This window comes from Phaenicophaeus curvirostris, chromosome 20, assembly GCF_032191515.1.
Source record: "Phaenicophaeus curvirostris isolate KB17595 chromosome 20, BPBGC_Pcur_1.0, whole genome shotgun sequence".
NCBI classification, from domain to species: domain Eukaryota; kingdom Metazoa; phylum Chordata; class Aves; order Cuculiformes; family Cuculidae; genus Phaenicophaeus; species Phaenicophaeus curvirostris.
Window position 1 is genome coordinate 3,513,730 of NC_091411.1, and position 20,772 is coordinate 3,534,501.

Consider the following 20,772-nt stretch of genomic DNA (forward strand, 5'->3'; position numbering starts at 1 on the left):
AGAGGCCGCTGTAGCATTTGCTCCACTGCAGCCATCTGGGGAGCTAGAATCTGCCCGGAGGACCAGACGAGTAATATCTCACCAGTTTTGGATCTCCAAAACCAGTTTACAATCCCATATGTGTTTTCAAATCCTAAAAACGTTTTGGAGGCTTCCTGCCTTTGTTTGTTTATTTGTTCTTTATTTCTCCTTATTTCAGTTGCATTCTTTCAGTCCATGAGACCAAGACAGCAATGCACCCAACAGCTTCTTCAGGGGCTGCCCGAGTCCTGGGAGCTGGAACCAACTGGTTCCCCACTGCTGGACTCGAAGTATCTCCCACCTCCAAGACCTGGGAGCTGAAACACCCGGTTTTCTTTTCTTTTCAGTTTAGCTGAACTCCTCAAAAAAGCTCTATATTTGCACCACCAACCCCAGCACCACCTGGTTCTCACAATCACTGTAACGCCGTTCATGCAAAGCTGCTGTGAGCAGGTTTGCATGGGGTCTCATCCCCGCAGGGGCACATCTGGCTAGCAGAGACCACTACAATCCCACTCCCCGTATGTTCACTCCCAGCCCCATGGATAAAATCTGGGCTTGGCATCAGTATTCCCACATACAGCACCCCCACGCCTTGTGTTGCCATTAGGGGGTAGCATTTTCAGGCTTTCTCTACTTTCAGGGGAAACAAGAAATGGGAAAAGGCTGATTCATCTCCCTTTGCCACTCTTTGAGAGTCATTCTCTGAAATATTTGTCTTAGGATGCAGAAAACTTGGGGTGAGACCCTGAACGCACTTGAGTTTGAGCAGTGCAGGTCATTCGGCCTTTCGTACTCCTCAGAGCATGAAACCCCATCGTCATCTGGCTGATTCCCCATTCCAGCCACATCTGCAGACAGTGCCCGTGGACTCCTGCATGCCCTCCAAGGTGATGAATTATTCATCCCGGTGGAATTCATCCCTCTTGATCAGCCCGAAGCAGATCTGATATTTCCAGGGCTGCAGAAAGCGCTGCTTTCAGAAAGTGCCTGATCATAAGAGCAAGCCTCAACTCAACACGGTCCCTCAGCATGTTTTGCAGAAGAGGCTGGTTTTGCGTCTTCACTTGATTAAAAAAAAGTAAACTGAGACACCTCGAGGGGACTGAATTGTCCAGGGTCACCTACCAAGTGAATGCAGAAATGAGGACAAGGTCTCCTGAGCTCCTGCAGGTTTCTCAGCCTCCTTCAGGTCTCAGTGTTTTGAATCACTGATGTGTGTGTGAGGTTTTTTACATCCGTAGGCTCCTAGTAGCGTGCTAGTGAGGTGACACTGGGAATTCAGCATCTCACTAGTGAATGGGTTGGTTCATTGGAGGGAATTGAAAGCAAAGGAGCGAAACCAAAACCACTGAAAGGTCGGGGACTGATTTATGGTGATAGCTGGAAGGAGCTTGGCGCAGCAATAGAGAAGGGTGGCTCTGATAAGGCTGTGCAAATATTTGTGGGAGTGAAGACCTGAGGTAGGTGAGTCAGCACGAAGGAGCCGTTGAAGCTGTGCGAGAAGCAAGGGCTGAACAAACCAACTGCAGACCAGAGCCCCTTCGCCTGCAGAGGAAGCATGGGGCAGAGCTGTGTTAATTCAAAGAAAACAGCATCAATAGCTGTGGTTTATTCATTTTATCCTCATTGCCTCTTTCTGTCAATCCTCTGCAACAGAAGAGCCCAGTGCTGGCTTTGGCTGTATCTGGTTTTATTATTTCTCTGTTCTGGCAGCCTTTTCTCTGCCCAGCACAAACAGAGGAGGAGAAGGAGGCACAGCCCTTGCCCAGCTACTCTGGCACTAAAGCCTGAATTACCCATAGGGATGTAAATCCCCATTTTCTCATGGGAGGCTGCAGGGAGGAGTGGATGTGGTTGTGTTACTGGATGCTCAAAATGTTTAAAAAGATGACGCTGAGAGGAGCTGATAGGACTGTGGCAGAGTAAACGCATGCCCTCTGCATCGGTTCCTTTTCTCTTCATGGATTGGAGAGGGTTTAAAAGACCTGGTTTTGCAGGTGATCCACCTAACAAACTCCTCCTGCAGTGGGATGTTGGGATGTGAAAGGAGCAGAAGGTCTTTGCACTGTGAGGTGGCTGCATGTCCCACAGCAGAGATCAGCCGCAGGACAAAGCCAAGAGCTGTGACGGGAGGTGTGCTGCTGGGAGAGGAGGTCACAGCCCTGGAAATCAATGGGTTTCAGCAACACCTGAGAAAGGAAAGCCAAACCTGTGTTATATGTTCTTGACAAATAAAGTCCTCTACACAACAAAGCAAATGACTCCTTGGTGTCTCTGACCTTCACTTCCTTGATGAGCTGAGTCAGTACGTGGCAGGGGAAGGGCCTGGAAATGCGCAGAGAGGGGCAAATGAGCACCTTTTGCACCCAGCTGGGCTCACGTTTCCCCAGGATCAAGCAGCAATCAGGGCCTAAAGAGAGAAGCTTACAGGATCCTGATTTCCCGCTGCTGTGGTGCCGTGTTTGTCTGATTAAAATAACAGCCAGGTGACAGCACCAGGTGCCTGAGCACCTCCTGGCAAGGGACATCCACCTGGAGACAGGCAGGTCTGGCTGCCCTTCTCTGAAGGTTCTCATATCTTTAAGCCTCCGGGTGCCTGCAGCAGAGAAAATACTAGCACAGATTGGAAATCATAGAATCATGGAATGGTTTGAGTTGGAAGAGACCTTAAAGATATCCAGTCCCACCTCCTGCCATGGGCAGGGACACCTCCCACTGGATCAGGGGCTCCAAGCCCCATCCAACCTGGCCTTGAACCCCTCCAGGGATGGGGCAGCCACCCCTGCTCTGGGCAGCCTGGGCCAGGGCCTCCCCACCCTCACAGGGAGATATTTCTTCCTGAGATCATTCCCCCTCATTCTATCCCCACAATGCCTGACTCAGAGCCCCTCCCCAGCTTTCTTGGAGCCCCTTTCAATGCTGGAAGCTGCTCTAAGGTCTCCCTGGAGCCCTCTCCAGGCTGAACAACATTAATTCTCTTCAGCCTGTCCTTGTATGGAGGAATGAGCCTTGCCTCCTCCATGGGCCTGAGCCAACCCCACCAAAAGGTTTCTGTGAGTGTCCTGGGGTCTGTCACACGGGGTAGAGCCGTCCTGGGACACGATGTGGCCATGGTGGCAGCATCTGTGCAGCTGGTGAGATCAGAATGCTCAGACTGTACCACAGAGCAGGCTCTTCCGTGGGGTCCTGAAAGATATGGGGCTGTGTGGGGTGGTGGCTCTGGAAAGGGACTTCTGGTGACTCACTTCTGGGGTATCTGTCTGCAAATACATGAAGCTCTGATGGAGTTGTGGCTCAGGAAGAACCAGCAATAGCGTGAGGGTTGGACAGGATCAGAGTGAGGTGAGATTTTACACAGGCGATGCCAAGAAGGGGTGAACTGTCCCAGGCACTGGGTAAGGAGAGTGGGGGCTGGACCCGGAGGACCAGCACAGCTCTCACAGGAGAGTTGGGATCCTCCACTCACCCCAAAATGCCAGGGTGGGATGCTGCAACATTCCTAATATCCTGCAGGAACAAGGTCAGGTACCTCACTGGGGGGAGCAGCAGGCTGGGACACAGCTTTGGGGTCAAAGCATCCTGAAAACACTGACTGAAACTTTTATTGGGGGTGTGTGTGGAGGTGTTCCCTTTATCAATGGGGGCCAAACCAGCACGTGGAGGGTTTAGTAATCTCTGTGCCACCTGGCTGACATGCAGATCTGTGTCTGTGTGTTACCCCGTGAAGCTCTGCGTAAGCAGGGCTGGGGGGACTCCCCCTTCCTCACAACCCTGCAGTGCCGGGGGGTCTGCATCTGCGTGTTACCCCATGACGTTCTGCATGCAGACAAGGGGGGGAATCCCCCTTCCTCCAAACCCTGAAGTGCCAAGGGGTGGAGGAGCTACAAGTCTTTGTGTCTGTGTGTCTTTCTATCTGCGTGTCACCTCACATAAGTTCTGCGTACTGGGGGGAATCCTCCTCTCTCCAAACCTTGCAGTGGGGGGGGCAGATGAAGTAGAGGTCTGTGTGTCTGTGTGTCACCTCATGAAGTTCTGCTTATGGGGGGGGGGGGGGAGAAACACCCCTTCCTCCAAACCCTGAAGTGCTGGGGGGTGGATGAGGTACAAGGCTGTGTAAGCCATAAGTATATGTGTCTTTCTATCTCTGTGTTACCCCATGAAGTTCTGCATATTGGGGCGGGGGGGAAGGGATGGATGGATGGATTCCCCTTCTTCCAAAGCTTGCAGTGCTGCGGGATGGATAAAGTACGTGTGTCTATATGGAATGGTTGGACTTGATGATCCGGTGGGTCTCTTCCAACCTGGTTATTCTATGATTCTATGATTCTATACGTCCTTCTGTCTGTGTGTTACACTATGAGGTTCTGCATATGCGGGGGGTGAGGAGAGGGGGGGCTCTCCCTTCCTCCAAACCCTGAAATGTTGGGAGGGTGAACAAGCTACCAGTCCTTGTGCCTGTGGATGAGCTACAACTCTTTGTGTCTGTGTGTCTTTCTGTCCGTGTGTCTTTCTGTCTGTGTGTTACCCCATGAAGTTCTGCATGGAGGGGGGGGAGTCCCCCTTCCTCCAAATCCTGAGGTGCTGGGGGGTGGATGAGCTACAAGTCTGTGTGTCCTTCTGTCTGTGTGTCACGAAGTTCTGCGGGGGAGGGGGATGCCCCTTCCTCCCAGCCCCGCAGCTCGGGGTGGGGGGCAAGGAAGAGCTCTGATTGGGGGGGGGGGGGGGGGGGGGGGCGTTAACCCCTGCAGCCCCAGCCCCCGGGAGCTCGGGGGCGGGGGCAGGGGGTGCCCCCCAGGCTGCGGGGGCGGAGCGGGCCGGGGGGGCTGCGCCTGCCCCGGCGAAGGGGCCGGGATGCGGCGGCGCCGGGTGCGGGATGCAGGATGCGCTGCGGGGCGCTGGCGCTGGCGCTGCTCTGCGCCCTCCCCCTGCGCCCCGAGGGGCTGGAGCCCCCCGAGCCGGGCTCGGGGCTGCACCCAGGTACGGAGCGGGGCGGGGAAGGGGGAGGGCAGGCCCCCGGGGAGAAGGAAGCGAGGGGCTCACGCTGCCTCCCCGGGGTGCTCGGCGCGGCCGCCCCCGCTAGGATGCACTGTTAGCCCGGCGCCAAGGAGAGAGCGGCGAGCATCGCAGCGCCCCAGGGCTGCCTCGGCGCTGGCGGGGTCGGGGGGTGTCCCCGGAGCCCCCGCATCCCGGCCGTGGGGCAGCCGCGCTCCCCCAGGGTCCCCGTCGCATCCCCCCTGAATCCTGGCTGTGGGGCAGACGCGCTTCCCCTCGGTCCCTATCACATCACCCCGTCCCCGGGGTCCCCATCACACCCCCCCGCCCCCGGTCCCCGGGGTCCCCACTGCATCCCCCTGCATCCCAGCTGCGGGGCAGCCACTCTTCCCCAGGGCCCCCATCGCATCCCCCCATCCCCGGGGTCCCCAACACATCCCTCTGCATCCCAGCCGTGGGGCAGCCACTCTTCCCCAGGGTCCCTATCACATTCCCCCATCCCCGGGGTCCCCATCACACCCCCGTGCATCTGAGCTGTTGGGCAGCCACGCTTCCCCTGGGTCCCCATTTCATCCCTCTGCGTCCCAGTTGCGGGGCAGCCACACTTCCTCGGGTCCCTGTTGCATCCCTCCATCCCCAGGGTCCCCCTCACACCGCCTGTATCCCAGCTGAGGGGCAGCCACGCTTCCCCAGGGCCCCGTCGCATCCCCCAGGCAAGTGGGGATAGGGGGCTGGCAGGGTAGGGCTCACTTTGGGTGTCTTATTGTGGCTAAGGGTCTTGGTTGCAGGGCCACCGCTAGAGCAGAGCACAGTGTCCCTCTCCCTGCAGGAGCAGAGGAGCTGGGCTTGCTGGGATTTGTGTGTGGATATATAATATAACATAATGGGCTTGTGTGCGCCACAGCCGGGGCTGTTCTTCTATCTGCAGCAGGTCTTCATGTCTCTCCTCTCTTCCCTCTGCATCTGGTCACCAAGTCACTGCCCTGTAACTGTTCACAAAACTGTTGGGAACGCTCGTTCCCCTCCCTCCCCATGGCAGGAGCCTCAGCACAGTCCAGATCCATCACTCTATAAAACAGGGTTTGTCCCATGAAAACTCGAGGCAAGCCCTTTTCTGAGTTTGGTGCGTGGGGCTGGGACTGTTCAGTGGGAAGTGATGGGATGGCGAACGCTTTGACAGAAACTATATAAAAGGTGTTTATTTTGAAGGAAGCACTGACTGTTTCTAAGACACTTGTTGCTACATTTGCCTTGTGCTAACATGTACAGGTCCCATTTGGAAGTGTGACCCCACACTCCTGGCCACTGCACAAACCCCTGCCCCAAAACATGTGTGTCTGATTATGCCAGAGCCTTTAGTACAGCCACATCGACGGGAATGTGGTGCCGAGAGGTAAACCACTGGTTTATCTCAATTGGGCTTAAATCCATTCGAACTTCGGCTTGGAAATGAGGCTGGAGTGATGCAGTCTGGAAAACTGAGGTGGGGATTGCATTCCAGGGGCTGGAACTGGAGCAAAATCCAAGTGGGGATATGGTGCAGGGGGGCTTGGGGTTGAAATGAAGAACTCGAGGGTTAATAACTCCAGTGAGGGTATTGGGCTGTGTATGTAGGAAGGGAGAGGGCAGAGAGGGGTGTCTACAGCCCAACATTTCAGCAGGTTCGGCAGGGGAGGGAAGAGCTGGAAGCACCAGCTGGCTGTAGCAGCATTAGGAAGCTTCCTGATCGTTAATATGGTTCCCTTGAATCATGGGGCAGCCATGAGGATTTCACTGAGCATCTTCCAGGTGTTTGGCTTTAACCTTTGATCATTGCTGCCCTGGAAAAGCTCAGGAACTTGGGCAGGTTTCCAGAAGCTCTGAAATGTTGTAGATCCTGGCAGGAACGGGGCACAGTCACCCAAAGCTGTGGTTGTCTTTAGGCTTTGACTTGAAAGAAGGCAGTTAGGCAGTTCTCTGTGGCTGAGGCTCTTGTTCTTTAGCCAGTCCCTACTGATGGTTCAGTTCTGCTCCAAGAAAGGCCCGTGTAGCACGGTCACAAGAAATATCCTCAACGAGAGAGACAGGGAATGAGAGCAGTCAGCTCCAGAGCTTGGCTGGCCTTGCTGACCTCGGAGCCAGGCTTGGCTTTGCAAGCTGGAGCAGTGACCCGTGGCACTCCTGCAGACGGCCGGGTTCTTTGCACGCCAAGTCCGAGTCAAGTGGGGAATAATTGAAGCGAGGAGCGAGTGCCAGAAGAGAGCAGCTAATGACTCGAGCCGGGAGCTGGTGTTCAAAGCTGATGGGACCTTGCTGAGATTGCACGGTCCCTCTGCTCTATGCAGCATCAGAGGAGACGGCACAGCATGCAACATTTGTGGCACCTTAGGGTTGGAAAGAATCTTAGATGGATCCCTTAGGAAATAAGGATCCATTTCATTGTCCTCTCTCCTTTCAGCTCAGCCGCGATTAGATGATTTTTTTTTGATGACTCCTGGTCTTCCACTTGGGTTGGGGTAGCAAACAGTTGGTATTTCTGCAGCATCCCTGTGATGGGACTGGCATTATTCCCTCTCCTGTGCCTGGTTGGAAGAAGGGTTCACATGGCTTATGCCTGGGAGAGGCTGGTTTCTGAGTTCATAAGCACCCAGCGGGGGCTTTGGATTTTAAAAGCAAGAGGTGAATCTATCTGGGAGGAAAACTGGGCTGTCACCATTTGTGTTTGTAGCTGTTGCCGAAACGATACTTGCTAATGATCTTGGGAGGGATGATGGTTCCAGAATTAGGTGGGAATCAAATCCACCGCACCAGGACTGGGGATGCTTGGTGTCCTCTCCCACATGAGCATCGCCCCCTCAGAGCACGCCCGTACCCTTTAGAGAAGTGGTGTTTGGACTCAATCAAATCTGTCCCTTGAGCCCTAATCTGTGCATCACCCAGAGCAGCAAGATGGCCTGGAAATGGTAGAAGGGTTGATTTTTCAGGGAGTATTACAAGGCAACGGATGGGGGGTGATCTCCACGTGGTCACTGCTGCTGTGGAGCTGTGTGAGCTGGTGTGCACAGCACATTGTGCAGGGTAGGCAAAACCCCAGGTCCCTCCTTCCCAAGGCTGAATTATTCATCTTGTACCTATTTTTGGTGGTTTGAACTGTAATGATTCCTGATTGAGACGCCTCACAGTGCTGTGGGTCTGCGGTGGTGGAGGAAAGTGTTTCTTTGAGTTTGGGGTGCTGTGGGGTTGCACGATCCCCAGCTGCCTCGGAGCTTCACCCTTTCATGTCCCAAGTGCCCAGATCTGCTGGCACCAGTGGGCACTACATGACCATCTCCAGGGCTTTGAGCCCACCCTGTTGTTCAGGAGATGCTGTGGTTAAGAAGAACGGAAGAATGGGAAACCTTGATGTAGTGAAGTCCAGGGTCTCTGGGACTCCTGAGAGCTGATTTTTCCCCATGAAGTGCAATAACAATAATTGCAACCCAGCCCCACAAAACTCTCCAAACCAACCCAGAAAACTCCCGTCTGGGAACGTGACCCAAAAATTAATGCGCACGAACAATTTGCTCTTAATTAAAGCTTGGAGTCACCCAATTAAAATCTGCTTAATTAAGGGATGAGTGGCATCTGAAAATGCAAGGCTTGGCTCCTGCAGATGGTATTTCTTGCTCGAGGGTTGGGGAAAGTAGGCTTTCAGTAAATTATCCTCCTGGAGGTCTGGTACTCCAAGATGTCCAATATGGCATTGCGCAGCAAGGCTCCTCTGTGCTGGCATCTTACGCTATCGGGTGCTTGTAATTAGGATGTGTACGTGGACTTTGTAAACTAAACATTTAACCTAATGTAAATATGCAAAAGCATACATAAATAGTGATGTGTTAGTGCTGTTTGTGTGGGTACGGAAGCATATAGAATAGTAACCGTACTCAGCACTGGTGAGGCTGCACCTTGAATCCTGGGTTCAGTTTTGGACTCCTCACTACAAGAAGGACATTGAGGGGCTGGAGTGTGACCAGAGGAGGGGATCAACGCTACTGAAGGGGTTGGAGCACAGGAGTTATGAGGAGTGGCTGAGGGACCTGGGATTATTTAGCTTGGAGAAGAGGAGCCTGAGGGGAGACCTCATCGTTTATTACCACTACCTGAAAGTTGGTTGTGGTGAGGTGGGTGTTGGTCTCTTCACTCAAGTAACAAGTGATAGGATGAGAGGAAATGGCCTCAGCTTGCACCAGGGGAGGTTTAGATAGGATATTAGGAAAAATTTCTTTACTGAAAGATTGTTGAAGCCCTGGCAGAGGCTGCCCAGGGCAGTGGGGGAGTCTCCATCCCTGAAGGGGTTCAAAAAGCTTGTAGATGTGGTGTTTCAGGATGTGGTCTAGAAGGCAAGTTGATATTGTGTTGATGGTAGGACTTGATGATCTTAAGAGGTCTTTTCCAACCTTAACGATTCTATGATTCTATTTTATATGTTTTCTGTGATATAGATCACATCTATGTGCATATAAAGCTTACAAAATGATGGCAATCTTACCTAGTTTGCAAGTCATATTGCTTAAAAATCCAAAAGTACCAGATTTGTACTCTTCATGTCATGTCTGACCCTCCAGTGCAGGCAATTTACTATGGAGTCCTCAGTTAGGCAATTCTATGGTATTACTGTTTTTTCCCTTCACAAGACCCTAAATTGTGCATTTAAAGAGGCATAAATACAGGGATCACTGCCTCTATCCCCATCACAGATATAATCTGTGCAACCTGCCCCTGTGAAGGCAGAGAATGAATGACTAAAACTTCAGGGCTAGCAGGGGTTATGAGACCCCCAGACAAAGCCCACCAGTATATTTTTACAATGCAGCGTTTATCTCAGAGGCTCTTTATGAGCTCCTCTTAGCTGAGGTTTTCTGCACCAGACGATGGCGGGGAGAGCCAGCCCTAGTTTGTTGTGCTTTGGGTCCATTCGAAGGGGCTGTAGCGATGGATGTGGGGTTGCCACAGGGCTGTGCTGCCTCCTGAAGGTGCAAGATGGGCAGCCGAGGGGTTGGACTGTTTTGCTCCCCTGCAAAAAGAAGAATCAAAACCTGGAGAACTTATTGCAGTGTTTTCTGCACCAGTCCTGAAGGTGTGCATCCATTTTCCTGTGTAACAGGGAAGCTGTCCTGTTGTAGCACAAAGACTTGGAGCTATAGCAATGCTGGCCTGTTCCTATGAGAGCTGCAGTGAGCGATTGCCCTCGCAGCTGAAAAACACCCCTGTTATCTGAAGTCTGAGTTTGCTGAACACCAGTTTCCAGCTGTTATCTGCTGGATGAAAGAGCCTTTTTCCACCCTAAAATGCTCTGGTTCCTTTGTGAATTAGGAGGATGTGGGTAAAGGCAGGAGCCCTTGTTGCTTTCCCTTGGACAAATGCACACGGCACAAATGCCATCATAGAATCATAGAATTGTTTGGATTGGAAAAGGCCTTTAAAACCATCAAGTCCAATCCTTAACCTAACACTGCCAAGCCACCACTAAACCATAGAATCATAGAATCATTAAGGTTGGCAAAGACCTCTAAACACCACACCTACATGTGTTTTAAATCCCTCCAGGGATGGTGACTCCATCACTTCGCCGGGCAGCCTGTTCCACTGCTTGACAACCCTTTTGGTGAAGGTATTTTTCCTAATATCCAGTCTAAACCTCCCCTTGAGGCCATTTCCTCTCATCATATCACTTGTTACTTGGGAGAAAAGACCAACGCCCACCTCTCTACAGCCTCCTTTCCAGGAGTTGCAGAGCCATAAGGGACAGAGACACCGGCCTGCAGGGACACTGGGGTGTGTGTTCATGCACGGAGCTGGTTGTGCTCCTGGAGCTGCTGTATCCTAACAGCTGTCGTGCTAATGCTTTTCTGTGACGTTTAACTTTGCTGAACTTGAGCTGTTTGCACTGAAAAGGCAGTTATAAGTCTGTCTTGTGTTGAATTATCTAAAAAATTTCAGCCCAGACTGCCCCACAGTTCCCAGGATCCCTGTCTTCAGTGTGTATTTGTATTCCTGTAAGCTGGAGTGCAGACTTGAAGTTTGGCAGCATCCCCGTGAGAAATCCTTCCAGATTAGCCCAAGTTATAAAAATCTTAAACCTTTCCGCCAGCAATGCACCATATGGAGCCTCATTTCCTAAAAACTCTCTCTCTCTGGTGGTTTTTTTTTTCTCAAGTGCCCACTCTCTTTGTGCTATTGGGTCCGGATTCTGTCCTGTGCTGTCTCTGGCACCCAGCACGCGTGCAGAGGAGATAAGGACCACGGTGCTTCTACCTGCTCTCCAACCATTGATGCTGGTGCTGCTCGCACCTCTATTTTTTGCATGTAATAGATGGAAACCATCACAATTTAAATGCCAGTGTGCTGGGAATGGGTTTCAAGGGTGAATTAAGTGCTGTTCCTCAGGGGATGATTTTTCTAGAGTAGAAGCATAATTGATAGTCTGCATGCTGCAGGTTTATGATTGTATAAACTTACCAGGGAGTTGAGCTAGATGATAAATGAACTGTGCCCGTGGAAAAATAAACAGTTTGAACTGGGCTGTGTGCTCTTACGCCTGCACCAGTGTCTGCCCTTGTTGAAATATTGACAGAAGCCTCATTACTCTCCCAGGGAAAGCCTGGTGCTGGTAAGCAGCTCCAGCTCCTGGTGCCTAAGACCAAACTAATCCAGGCTATTTTAGGGTAGTCTCCAGTGAGGTGGAGGGTTCTGCGTGGAGGGACACAGGATTTGGTGTGAGAAGTAGTTTGAGGTGGCCACCTCCTTTTGTCACCGCCTCTTTCCTCAGGGCAGGCTACCAAAAATCTCCTATTTCTTGCAGATACAGCCACCATCTACTCCTGGTTGAGGTTCTGGCTGCACCATGGGGCCTGATGTAAGGTTCTTCCACCCCTGGCTGAGGCAGTTGGGGCGCTTTGTGCATCTTCTTTATGTGCTATATATCTATATATATATAGAATCATAGAATCACCAGGTTGGAAAAGACCCACCGGATCATCGAGTCCAACCATTCCTATCAAACACTAAACCATGTCCCTCAGCGCCTCATCCACCCGTCCCTTAAACACCTCCAGGGAAGGTGACTCAACCCCCTCCCTGGGCAGCCTCTGCCAGTGCCCAATGACCCTTTCTGTGAAAATTTTTTTCCTAATGTCCAGCCTGAACCTCCCCTGGCAGAGCTTGAGGCCATTCCCTCTCGTCCTGACCCCTGTCACTTGGGAGAAGAGCCCAGCTCCCTCCTCTCCACAACCTCCTTTCAGGTAGTTGGAGAGAGCAATGAGGTCTCCCCTCAGCCTCCTCTTCTCCAGGCTAAACCCCCCCCAGCTCTCTCAGCCGTTCCTCATAAGTCCTGTTCTCCAGCCCCTTCACCAGCTTCGTTGCTCTTCTCTGGACTTGCTCCAGAGCCTCATATATATATATATATGTATATATAACATTTATCTTTGCTCTCACAAGCCTTGTAGTCACTGTGGGGCCATGGGATGCTGGCTGTGATGCCGCTGTCAGTAGCTGTGAATGATTAGGGCTCAGCTTCCAAAGCAAGGAGCCCACTCCCCCATCTCTGCAGCGTATGGGATCGTTCATTCTTCTGGGGTTTGGTTTTGTTGGAAGCTTGTTTGTGAAGGAAAGCTCAGGAGCCCCTTGGGAGAGGTGATGGATATCAGGTGGCTTGTGGGGACTCCTGGGTGCTGGGGGCTTGGTCTTTGTGGCCCCAGCTGGGTGGAGGCTCAGGGCTCGGCTCTGCTGGACACAAGGAACAAACCCTCCTCTGCTGGGATGCTCCTGCATCCAAGAGGATCTCCACTGGCATTGCAGCTCTCGCCTAGGCAGGGAAAGGTCCTCTCCCTGCTACTGCCTGTCCACACCAGCAGCGTTTCAGGGGTCAGATATTAGTGCAGAAACTAATTTCCTTCAGCCAAAAAGAGAGAGCAGAAAGCTGTCCACACTGACCAACCATCGCATCGCAGTATTATTTCTTTCTTGTGCTTTGCTCCCTATTTTTAAACAAACCGGGCTGGCAAGGCTGGGTCTGTCCCCTTCCTTCTTCACCTGGCAGAGTGAGCGTGGGAGAGCTCAGCAAGAGGCTGAGCATCCTTGGCTCTCCCAGCTGCACCTTGGGGTCTAGCCGCATGCTGAGAGCTGGTGCTGCTGTGGGCTCTGCTTTGTTGGGGGCACACGGTGAGGTTGGCAGGTGAAAGTGCTTCCTGACTGCTAGCTGGTGGCAAAGGGACTCCTTGTCCCTGTAGGCTCTTCCTTCTGCAAAGGCTTAATTCAACCTGCAGTCCCTGTGACAGAGCAGTTGGCTGAAAAGCTTTGCTCTCTTGTGGCCATCAATTAAGGGAAAAAACCTCTCTAAGCACCCTCCTCCCCTGCCTTTCCCACTCCGAAAACTCAAGAGAGCAATGGAGTGACAAAAATCAGCTTCTGTTTGGGGCATGTCAACCTTGACAGTGCGTCTCTGCCCCACAATGATGGCAATTAGTGCAGCACAAATTACCCACGTGGAACTTTGCCTGACTCCCCCATCCCTCCCCGCAGTGTAATTTCTGTGGGGTTAAAGGCCACCTCAGGTCACATTGTGTTGATCGCGGTGCCTCTGGGGACGAGGGTGCCCCAGTGCGCAGCCTTTGGTGCTGGGCTGGGTAGATGGGATTTCTTTTCCCTTGTTCCCTTTCCCTCTCTGCCCTGCCCTTGGTGCCTGCTGGGGAATCACAGAATCACAGAATCACCAGGTTGGAAGAGACCCACCGGATCACCGAGTCCAACCGTTCCTATCAAACACTAAACCATGTCCCTTAGCACCTCATCCACCTGTCCCTTAAACACCTCTAGGGAAGGTGACTCAACCCCCTCCCTGGGCAGCCTGTTCCAGTTCCCAATGACCCTTCTGTAAAGAATTTTTTCCTAACGTCCAGCCTAAACCTCCCCTGGCGGAGCTTGAGGCCATTCCCTCTTGTCCTGTTCCCTGTCACTGGGGAAAAGAGGCTGGTTAACCCCACCACACTCTCACAGAATCACAGAATCAACATTTAGGAACAACATTTAGGGGAGGAAGAGAGGAGAACCAAGGAGATGCATTGGCTCTCTTGGAGCAGGGTTGCCTCCACTGCTTCCTAATCCCCGCTTGCTCCCAGCAGCCCAACTGCCCTCTGCAGGACAGCACCAGGATGGGGAGGGAGAAGATGAGTGGGGCAAGACAGCCTTCAAGGAGGTGCGATTTGACACCGCTTGGACCGTACAGTGAATTCTCCAAGCTGGAAGTGGTTTTACTGGGGTTGAAGTGCAGTGAAATATCATCTGTTTCTCAATGGCAAAGATACATGTTTCCTGCGAGGGTGGGGAGGCCCTGGCCCAGGCTGCCCAGAGCAGGGGTGGCTGCCCCATCCCTGGAGGGGTTCAAGGCCAGGCTGGATGGGGCTGGGAGCCCCTGACCCAGTGGGAGGTGTCCCTGCCCATGGCAGCGGGGTCGGAACTGGATGGGCTTTAAGTTCCCTTCCAACCCAAACCATTCCATGATTCTATGACCTCATGGAAAGCAAGGGCCAAGCCTTTGATTGTTCATGTCGCTCTCATGGCTTCGGGCACCACTTTGGGGAGTTCATGTGGGTGCTTTTTCTCAGGGTGGTGTGAATTTGTGTGTGTGCCCATGGCCTTTTTTCCTGCTCTAAGGACCCCCATAATCTGCATTTGTGCTCATGTAAAAGCTCTGCTTGGCAGTGGGGACCCAACACCGAACGCGGGACCTGCCGCAGCGCCTGGTGTTCCTTGTTGTTTAATGGTCCCACATGGCAGGTGTGCCGAGTTCATCCCCTCCTAAAACTGCTGTAGGGAAATCAGAGGGGTTGGGCACAGGTCAAATGGATTTAGCCTGGGGACAAAGTTGATTTCTGTTTCTTTCACCACACTGCGATTAAAGGTCAAAGCTTTTGTCTTAGTTTTAGTGTTTTAAAATAATTCGAATTGCAGTTTTCATTTTCTGAAGTTGGGGGGAGGGGAACCCTACAGAAAGGTAATTTAAGTTTTTTTTGTTGAAAACTGACTACCTCCCAGTTAGCATTGTGTAGAGATGTGCTTCCCCACTTGCAGAAGATGGAAGTATTCTAAGTTAATAAATTTAGATAAAACAAAGTATTTCCATCGGGACATGGAGGAACAGGAGAAGCAGGCAGGTAATATATTACAGAAATATTTTAAAGCACTTCAGAGTCTCAAATTCATCCATGGCAGATGCAGGGATGATTGCTGCTGCTGCTCTACTGCAGGCAGCTGTGGCTGGTGGCTGTCGCCAGTCCCAACTCTCTAGAGCTGGCAATGGAAGTGAAGAGCATAGAGGGGCAGGGAAGGATGGTTTAGAGAAGAGCCCAGGATCTTTCAGCTCATCTGGATGGCTTTGACGGGAGAAGCTAGTCCAGCAACCCTGCCTGGTTTTTGAGTGGGGAAAGGTCTGGTTACTTAGATGTCCCGTGCTCTGACTTGGAGAGCACCTGGGAGCAGATGGCTGGGTGTTCACCCCCTGAGAGAGCTCGCTGGTGGAGAGGCTTCACACACCTGTGCACAATAACTAACTTGAGGATGGATCATCGCTGGAAAATGAAGCATCAGTAGCTTTTGAAGTCAGGACCAAACCGGGAAGCAGTGGAATTGGGTGGCCCTGACACAGAGCAGGGCTGGGGTTCCATAGTCTCCTGCCTTGCAGTAGCTGCTGCTCTCTGCCCGTGCTTTGCATTCAACCTGGAGGTGTTCAAGGCTGGGTTAGATGGAGCTTTGAGCAACCTGATCCAGTGGGAGGGGTCCCTGCCCATGGCAGGGGGTTGGAACTGAATGATCTTTGAGGTCCCTTCCAGCCAAACCGTTCTGTGATCTGTAAAGCAGGGCATGACACTAGACAGCTGTCTGTCTTCATTCTTTCTGTAATGACACTGAGCTGAGATCTCTTTGCCAGACCAAATGCAGCCAGGCAGTAGATAATGTTCCATTAGCGCCTCTCTTTCTCTCTCTTCTCTTTTGAACCTGCTAGACATGATGCTTTGAAGAAGTGCTGCTATTTTGCCAGACTGCTCTGTCTTATGCACATCCATTCCCTCTCCCCCTTCCCCTGCGAGCGCAGCGCCAAGGTTTTTGCCATTGGAATTTCAGCAGAGCACTCTGGATCGTAACAGAGAGAAGCAGGAGTCGATGGGCTTGCTTGGAGCAGTTCCCACTGGATGACACGACTCACCCCTGAAAGGTGTCAATCAGAAGAGCTATTCAAAGCAACCCCCAGCATGAAGACCATAGAGTTGTAGGGTGAGGAAGGGGGGCAAACAGAATTTATTGGGATATTCTGTGTGTACAGCACCACACGGGACCCAGACCTGATGTGTTTTGGGGACTTTTATGCCTCTCTGCTAAGGATTAAGGCTGTGTATACTCAAGACTGAGTATGAGTACACGCTACTGGTTAAGTATAGCTTTCCAGAGCAATAGAGGTAAATTTTATTATGAATTTTTCTGCTTTCCTGCTGCTGAACCTTTGTTTCTAAGCCACGTTTTCGGTGGCAGCTTCCACTGGGAGTGGGAAATGGTTGATTAAAGAGACAGGTTAAATGAGTTGCCATCCAATGAAGGCATCTGCCGCACAGGAGCGAAACCTTTAGTTTGACAGAGTTGCATTATTAATACATTCCTGAAGTCCTTGAATGGATCAATTAAACATCTGGGTTTTGCCTGTGGAAATGCTAGGCTTTGTTTTGGCAGGCAGGGATGTACCAGGGCTGAGCGAGATGTTCTGTAATGAGAGCTATTAAAAGGTCATTAGCGATGCAGAGGGGGGTTTGAAGTTGGATCTGACTTTCTGGCAGTAAGCTTTGCGTGAGTAGATTTTAAACAACTCCTGTGCTTTTCTTCTCCCCCTCCCCCCCTTTACTGGAGGATTTTTAATGAAAGATTTGGGTGAGAGAAGAGAGGACCTGGTTTCCATTGTGCCACGCGGTCCTTCTTGCCCTGGCCCATGAGTAGAGGACATGGGATGCAGAGTTTGAAGTGAGCTGCAAAGAAAGAGGGAGGGAGAGAGTGGATGTGCACTCTGTACATAGTCTGAGTGACTTGAAGTACAGCTTTTTAGCTGGATAGTCTTGCTGTCCTACATCACTTGAAAGCTCCTGCCTGTGCTTGCGTCCAGCCAGCTCCTCAGTGCTTCTCATCTGTTTTCCCCATGGATTCTCAATCGGAGATTTTGAACACAGCCAGTGCCGCAGCAGAAATGGTTTGTGGTGGTGCTGCTGGGGATTTTGCAGCAGCTCAGTGGCTGCAATCAGCTGATTGCAGGGTCTCGCCTTCTTCTAGGGCAGGGTGGTTGGTGTAGGGACCTTCATTCCTGGCAGCACGTGAAGAGGTTTGTTTTCATTTCCAAAGGTCGTGTTTCTGCCTTGGGGCTTCAGAGCAAATGCAGGCAACAAAGCCTGAGCTCCCTGCTACAACATAAATGAAAAATTGCAGCTTGTCCCTGTTTCATGTCAATAATTGCAAGTGTTTGTGATGATTTGGGAGGAGAGAAGGACCCGAGTTCCTCGCACAGATGTCTTTGAGCAAGACTTCAGCCTAGGGCCGGTATCGGGTCCCATTCTGAGTCCTCCCAGGCTCTATAGGCAGCAAAACAAAGGCAGCTGGAAATTACTCCCAAACTTTCTGCTGATGTGCTGCATGGTGAGAATGGAGGTGTTGTGGGGATGGATGCATCGCAGACACAAAAGCAAAGCTGCCCCAGCCCTGCCCCTGGGGCTGCTACAGAGGAGGAAAGTGCTCCTTCCCACTTGCCAGTGGGAGATGCATGAGGCTGAGCACATACTCCCAAGCATGGGCAGGTGCTTTCTAGTCCCTCCACATTTTGCACCAGCTCTTGGCATCACATCCCTCAGGGCTGAAGTCAGCTGTGATGGCTGTGAATTGGACACTGCCATCGACAAGCCTGAATGAAAGGCGGGGGTCCCAGGCTGGCTCCTACTCCCAGCCCCTGGGAAATGCCGCTTACCCTGGCGTGCTGAGCATGAACCAATGTGGTGCTCATCTCCCTGAGCACCTGCGGCCTGGGGGAAGTGAAAGTCATCCTGCTTGGACTGGGAAGGTCTTGCGAAACCACCTACTGGGGAGGTCCACAAGATTTCTTCCATTGCAGAGTAAGCCTTTAAGCTGCTGAACTTGCTTTGAGCAAATATTTCCTTTGGTGGGTCTTTCTAAGGAGGAGATCAGGCGCCTGCGGAGAGTGGGTAGTTTTCTGTATCGTTATTAACGAGTTCATTTTGTAATACCTTGCTCATGGTTTTCCTCTACAATAGAGTGGACTTTTGGGAGTCCTATACCTTCTGCAGTAAAAGTGCTGTTAATTTTCTTCCACAGCTCTGCTGGTTTTAATTCTAACCTCCCACGTTAGCTGTAAAAACCCATATGTTTATTGTATTTATTATTTAATTTGCTGCTGGCCTCGAGGTTGGGTTGTGGTAGAGTTTCAGTTGCTGGGTAGACTTTAAATCCAGATGAGAGACTTTTCCTAAAGGGAAGGATGTTTTTCCAAATTTAGCCATAGCTGGTACCAACATAGGAATTTTGTTGGCGATCTCCTTTGGCACATTCTTCGTACAACACTAGATCACATTGGGGTTTTTTTACTGTCTGGAAAATGCATTAATAAGAGCAGATCCCATGCTCAGTGACCAATCTTGTCGCATTTGATGGATGATAATTAAGCAAAATGACCCAAAATGAAATTAAAGCATCAAAAATTGTGCCTCACTGTTTATCCCAGGCTTGCTCACTTTAAAAAGCAGTGCTTAGAGGATCATATCTTTAGTTCTTCTGGTTTAATGATTTAAATTTTATATTTTGCTGTCTTAATACAGAAGGCAGTCATGGTTCTGGGTGGGCAGGGTGTGACTGTGCCCTAGAAGCACTACTGGTGTTACTGGGGTAGTTTTTTACTGCACTGTGGAAGGGCTGGGCTGGGGAGAAATCAAGTTTCATGGCTGTTGAGATACTGCAAGTCTGTTTAACATCACATGCAGTGGCGGGAGGTGTAGAGGAGGTATATCACCCACATCCAGGAGTGAGAGACTGTCATAACATAATTCATGTTGGATGATACTTCTGGAGATCCTGAAGGGCAACCCCTTTTTGAAGCAGGTCCAGCTAGATCCCAAACATCGAAAGGGCCACCTGGAGATCATTGCTGCTGGGTGACTTTTTCTGTGGAGGCATGAGCAGCTTTTTCAGAACAGTTCCTTTGTGTCTGCGCTCTTATTTCTGATATGTGCAGTCTGGTTTAGTTTACCTTGGTCTTGAGCCTTGCAAAGAAGTGTCTGGGGTTACGTCAGAGACTGTAGCTTTCTCTTTTTCAAGTACCAGGAGCCAACTGATACTCGAACTGGCCAGGGGAAGGGGAGTCAGGGCTGACACAAGGCAGGAATCCCAGAGTATGGAGTGAGTTCCAAGCCTTGTTGATGTGGGAACTACAACTCCCAAAGCAGCATTTCATTCCCACAAAGAAAGGAAGGAGGTGATGGGAACATCAATAGCTTAAGTCTGTTCCTAAACCAGGCAGTTGCAGCTCTCTTGGAGGCATTAAAGTGATGCAGGAAGAAGCATCCCAGGCAGTTATGGCATGTTGTTCAGCTCTGCCCCTCCCCAGCCCTTCATTTCAGCTGAGGGACCCCCACATCTTGCAGCTTCCTGCCTCTCCTGAGCCAAATGTGCAAATGTGACCATGAATCCCACCCTGAATGGTTTTTCCACACACAGGCTGGTATCTCCTCCCAGCTCCCTCTCCCCCTGCACGGCCCCTTCACAAAGAACAGAGTCAGGCATTGCTTGTGACCTTGACCTCTGAAGCTCTCTTCCCCTCCTCCCAAAATGTGAAGCATCTGGCAGGCATGTGCTGTTTGGCGGCATGGTGGGGCTGGTGGAGCTGTGTTCCATAGGCTGTGGCCTGGCTCCAGGCTCCATTGCCCTGCTCATCCTTTTGGGACGTGTTTGCTCTGCAGTTCCAGACTAGTACCCGCTCCTGGTGTGGTGGTTGTTGGTGGGGAGCCCCTGCCTCTAAAAGTGATCCCCGAGAAACCCGTGCATCCTTCTTCCTTTCATGTTGCTGAGGTTTCCTCCAGTGAAAGAGTGTGGTGGCTGCTTTGGAAGTCATCAAGGATTTGACCATCACAAGGCAAGGAGTGATCCAGAATGATTCCAATCTGTGAAGACCCACAGTCTCCTCTTGGTTCCTGTGTACTCCTGGCTCCCAGGAAGCTCAACAGCTGCTCATTTTGGGGGCCGTTCCAAAGAGGGAACCGGCTAGTTTTCATTAATCCCTTCCTGATGGCTCCAGTAGCCATGATGTTGTGTGATCAGAAAACCACAGAGATACATGGGTGTCTCATCCCCTCGCCATAGCTTGGTCCTCTCGTGCCAGTGCAGGGAGAAAGGGAAAAGATGTACCCCTTCTTCCATGCATGGTTCTGGGCTGTTGGCAAAAATTCTTCAGTCCACAGAGCCACGAGGTCTCTAAGATGCTCTCCATGGCCAGTGCTGGACAAGGGGCAGGTGGGAGCCAAGACACCCCTGTGCTTTGGAGCATGGCAGTGGTGCTTTAGGCAAGGAGAGGCTGGATCATGGTTTAACGAATTGCTGGGAGCTGAAGAGGGCTCTTCCTGGGGTTGCTCCTCACTCAGAACCACTCTGGATGTGCGTCTGCAGGGAACGTGATGTGTTTCTCTCTAAGATGGTTCAACGTGGATT

The 20,772-nt window shown here is 51.5% G+C and overlaps 1 protein-coding gene across 1 annotated transcript in view; it reads left to right on the forward strand.

Annotated features, from left to right (window-relative positions):
• Positions 1-4,872: 4,872 nt before the first annotated feature.
• LOC138729157 (collagen alpha-1(II) chain-like) overlaps positions 4,873-20,772 on the forward strand; it is a 94,680-nt gene continuing 78,780 nt past the window's right edge. Inside the window, exon 1 of the mRNA XM_069873154.1 lies at positions 4,873-5,001. Coding sequence (XP_069729255.1) covers positions 4,905-5,001 — 97 coding nt within the window. The 5' untranslated portion in view covers positions 4,873-4,904. The remainder of the gene's footprint in view (positions 5,002-20,772) is intronic.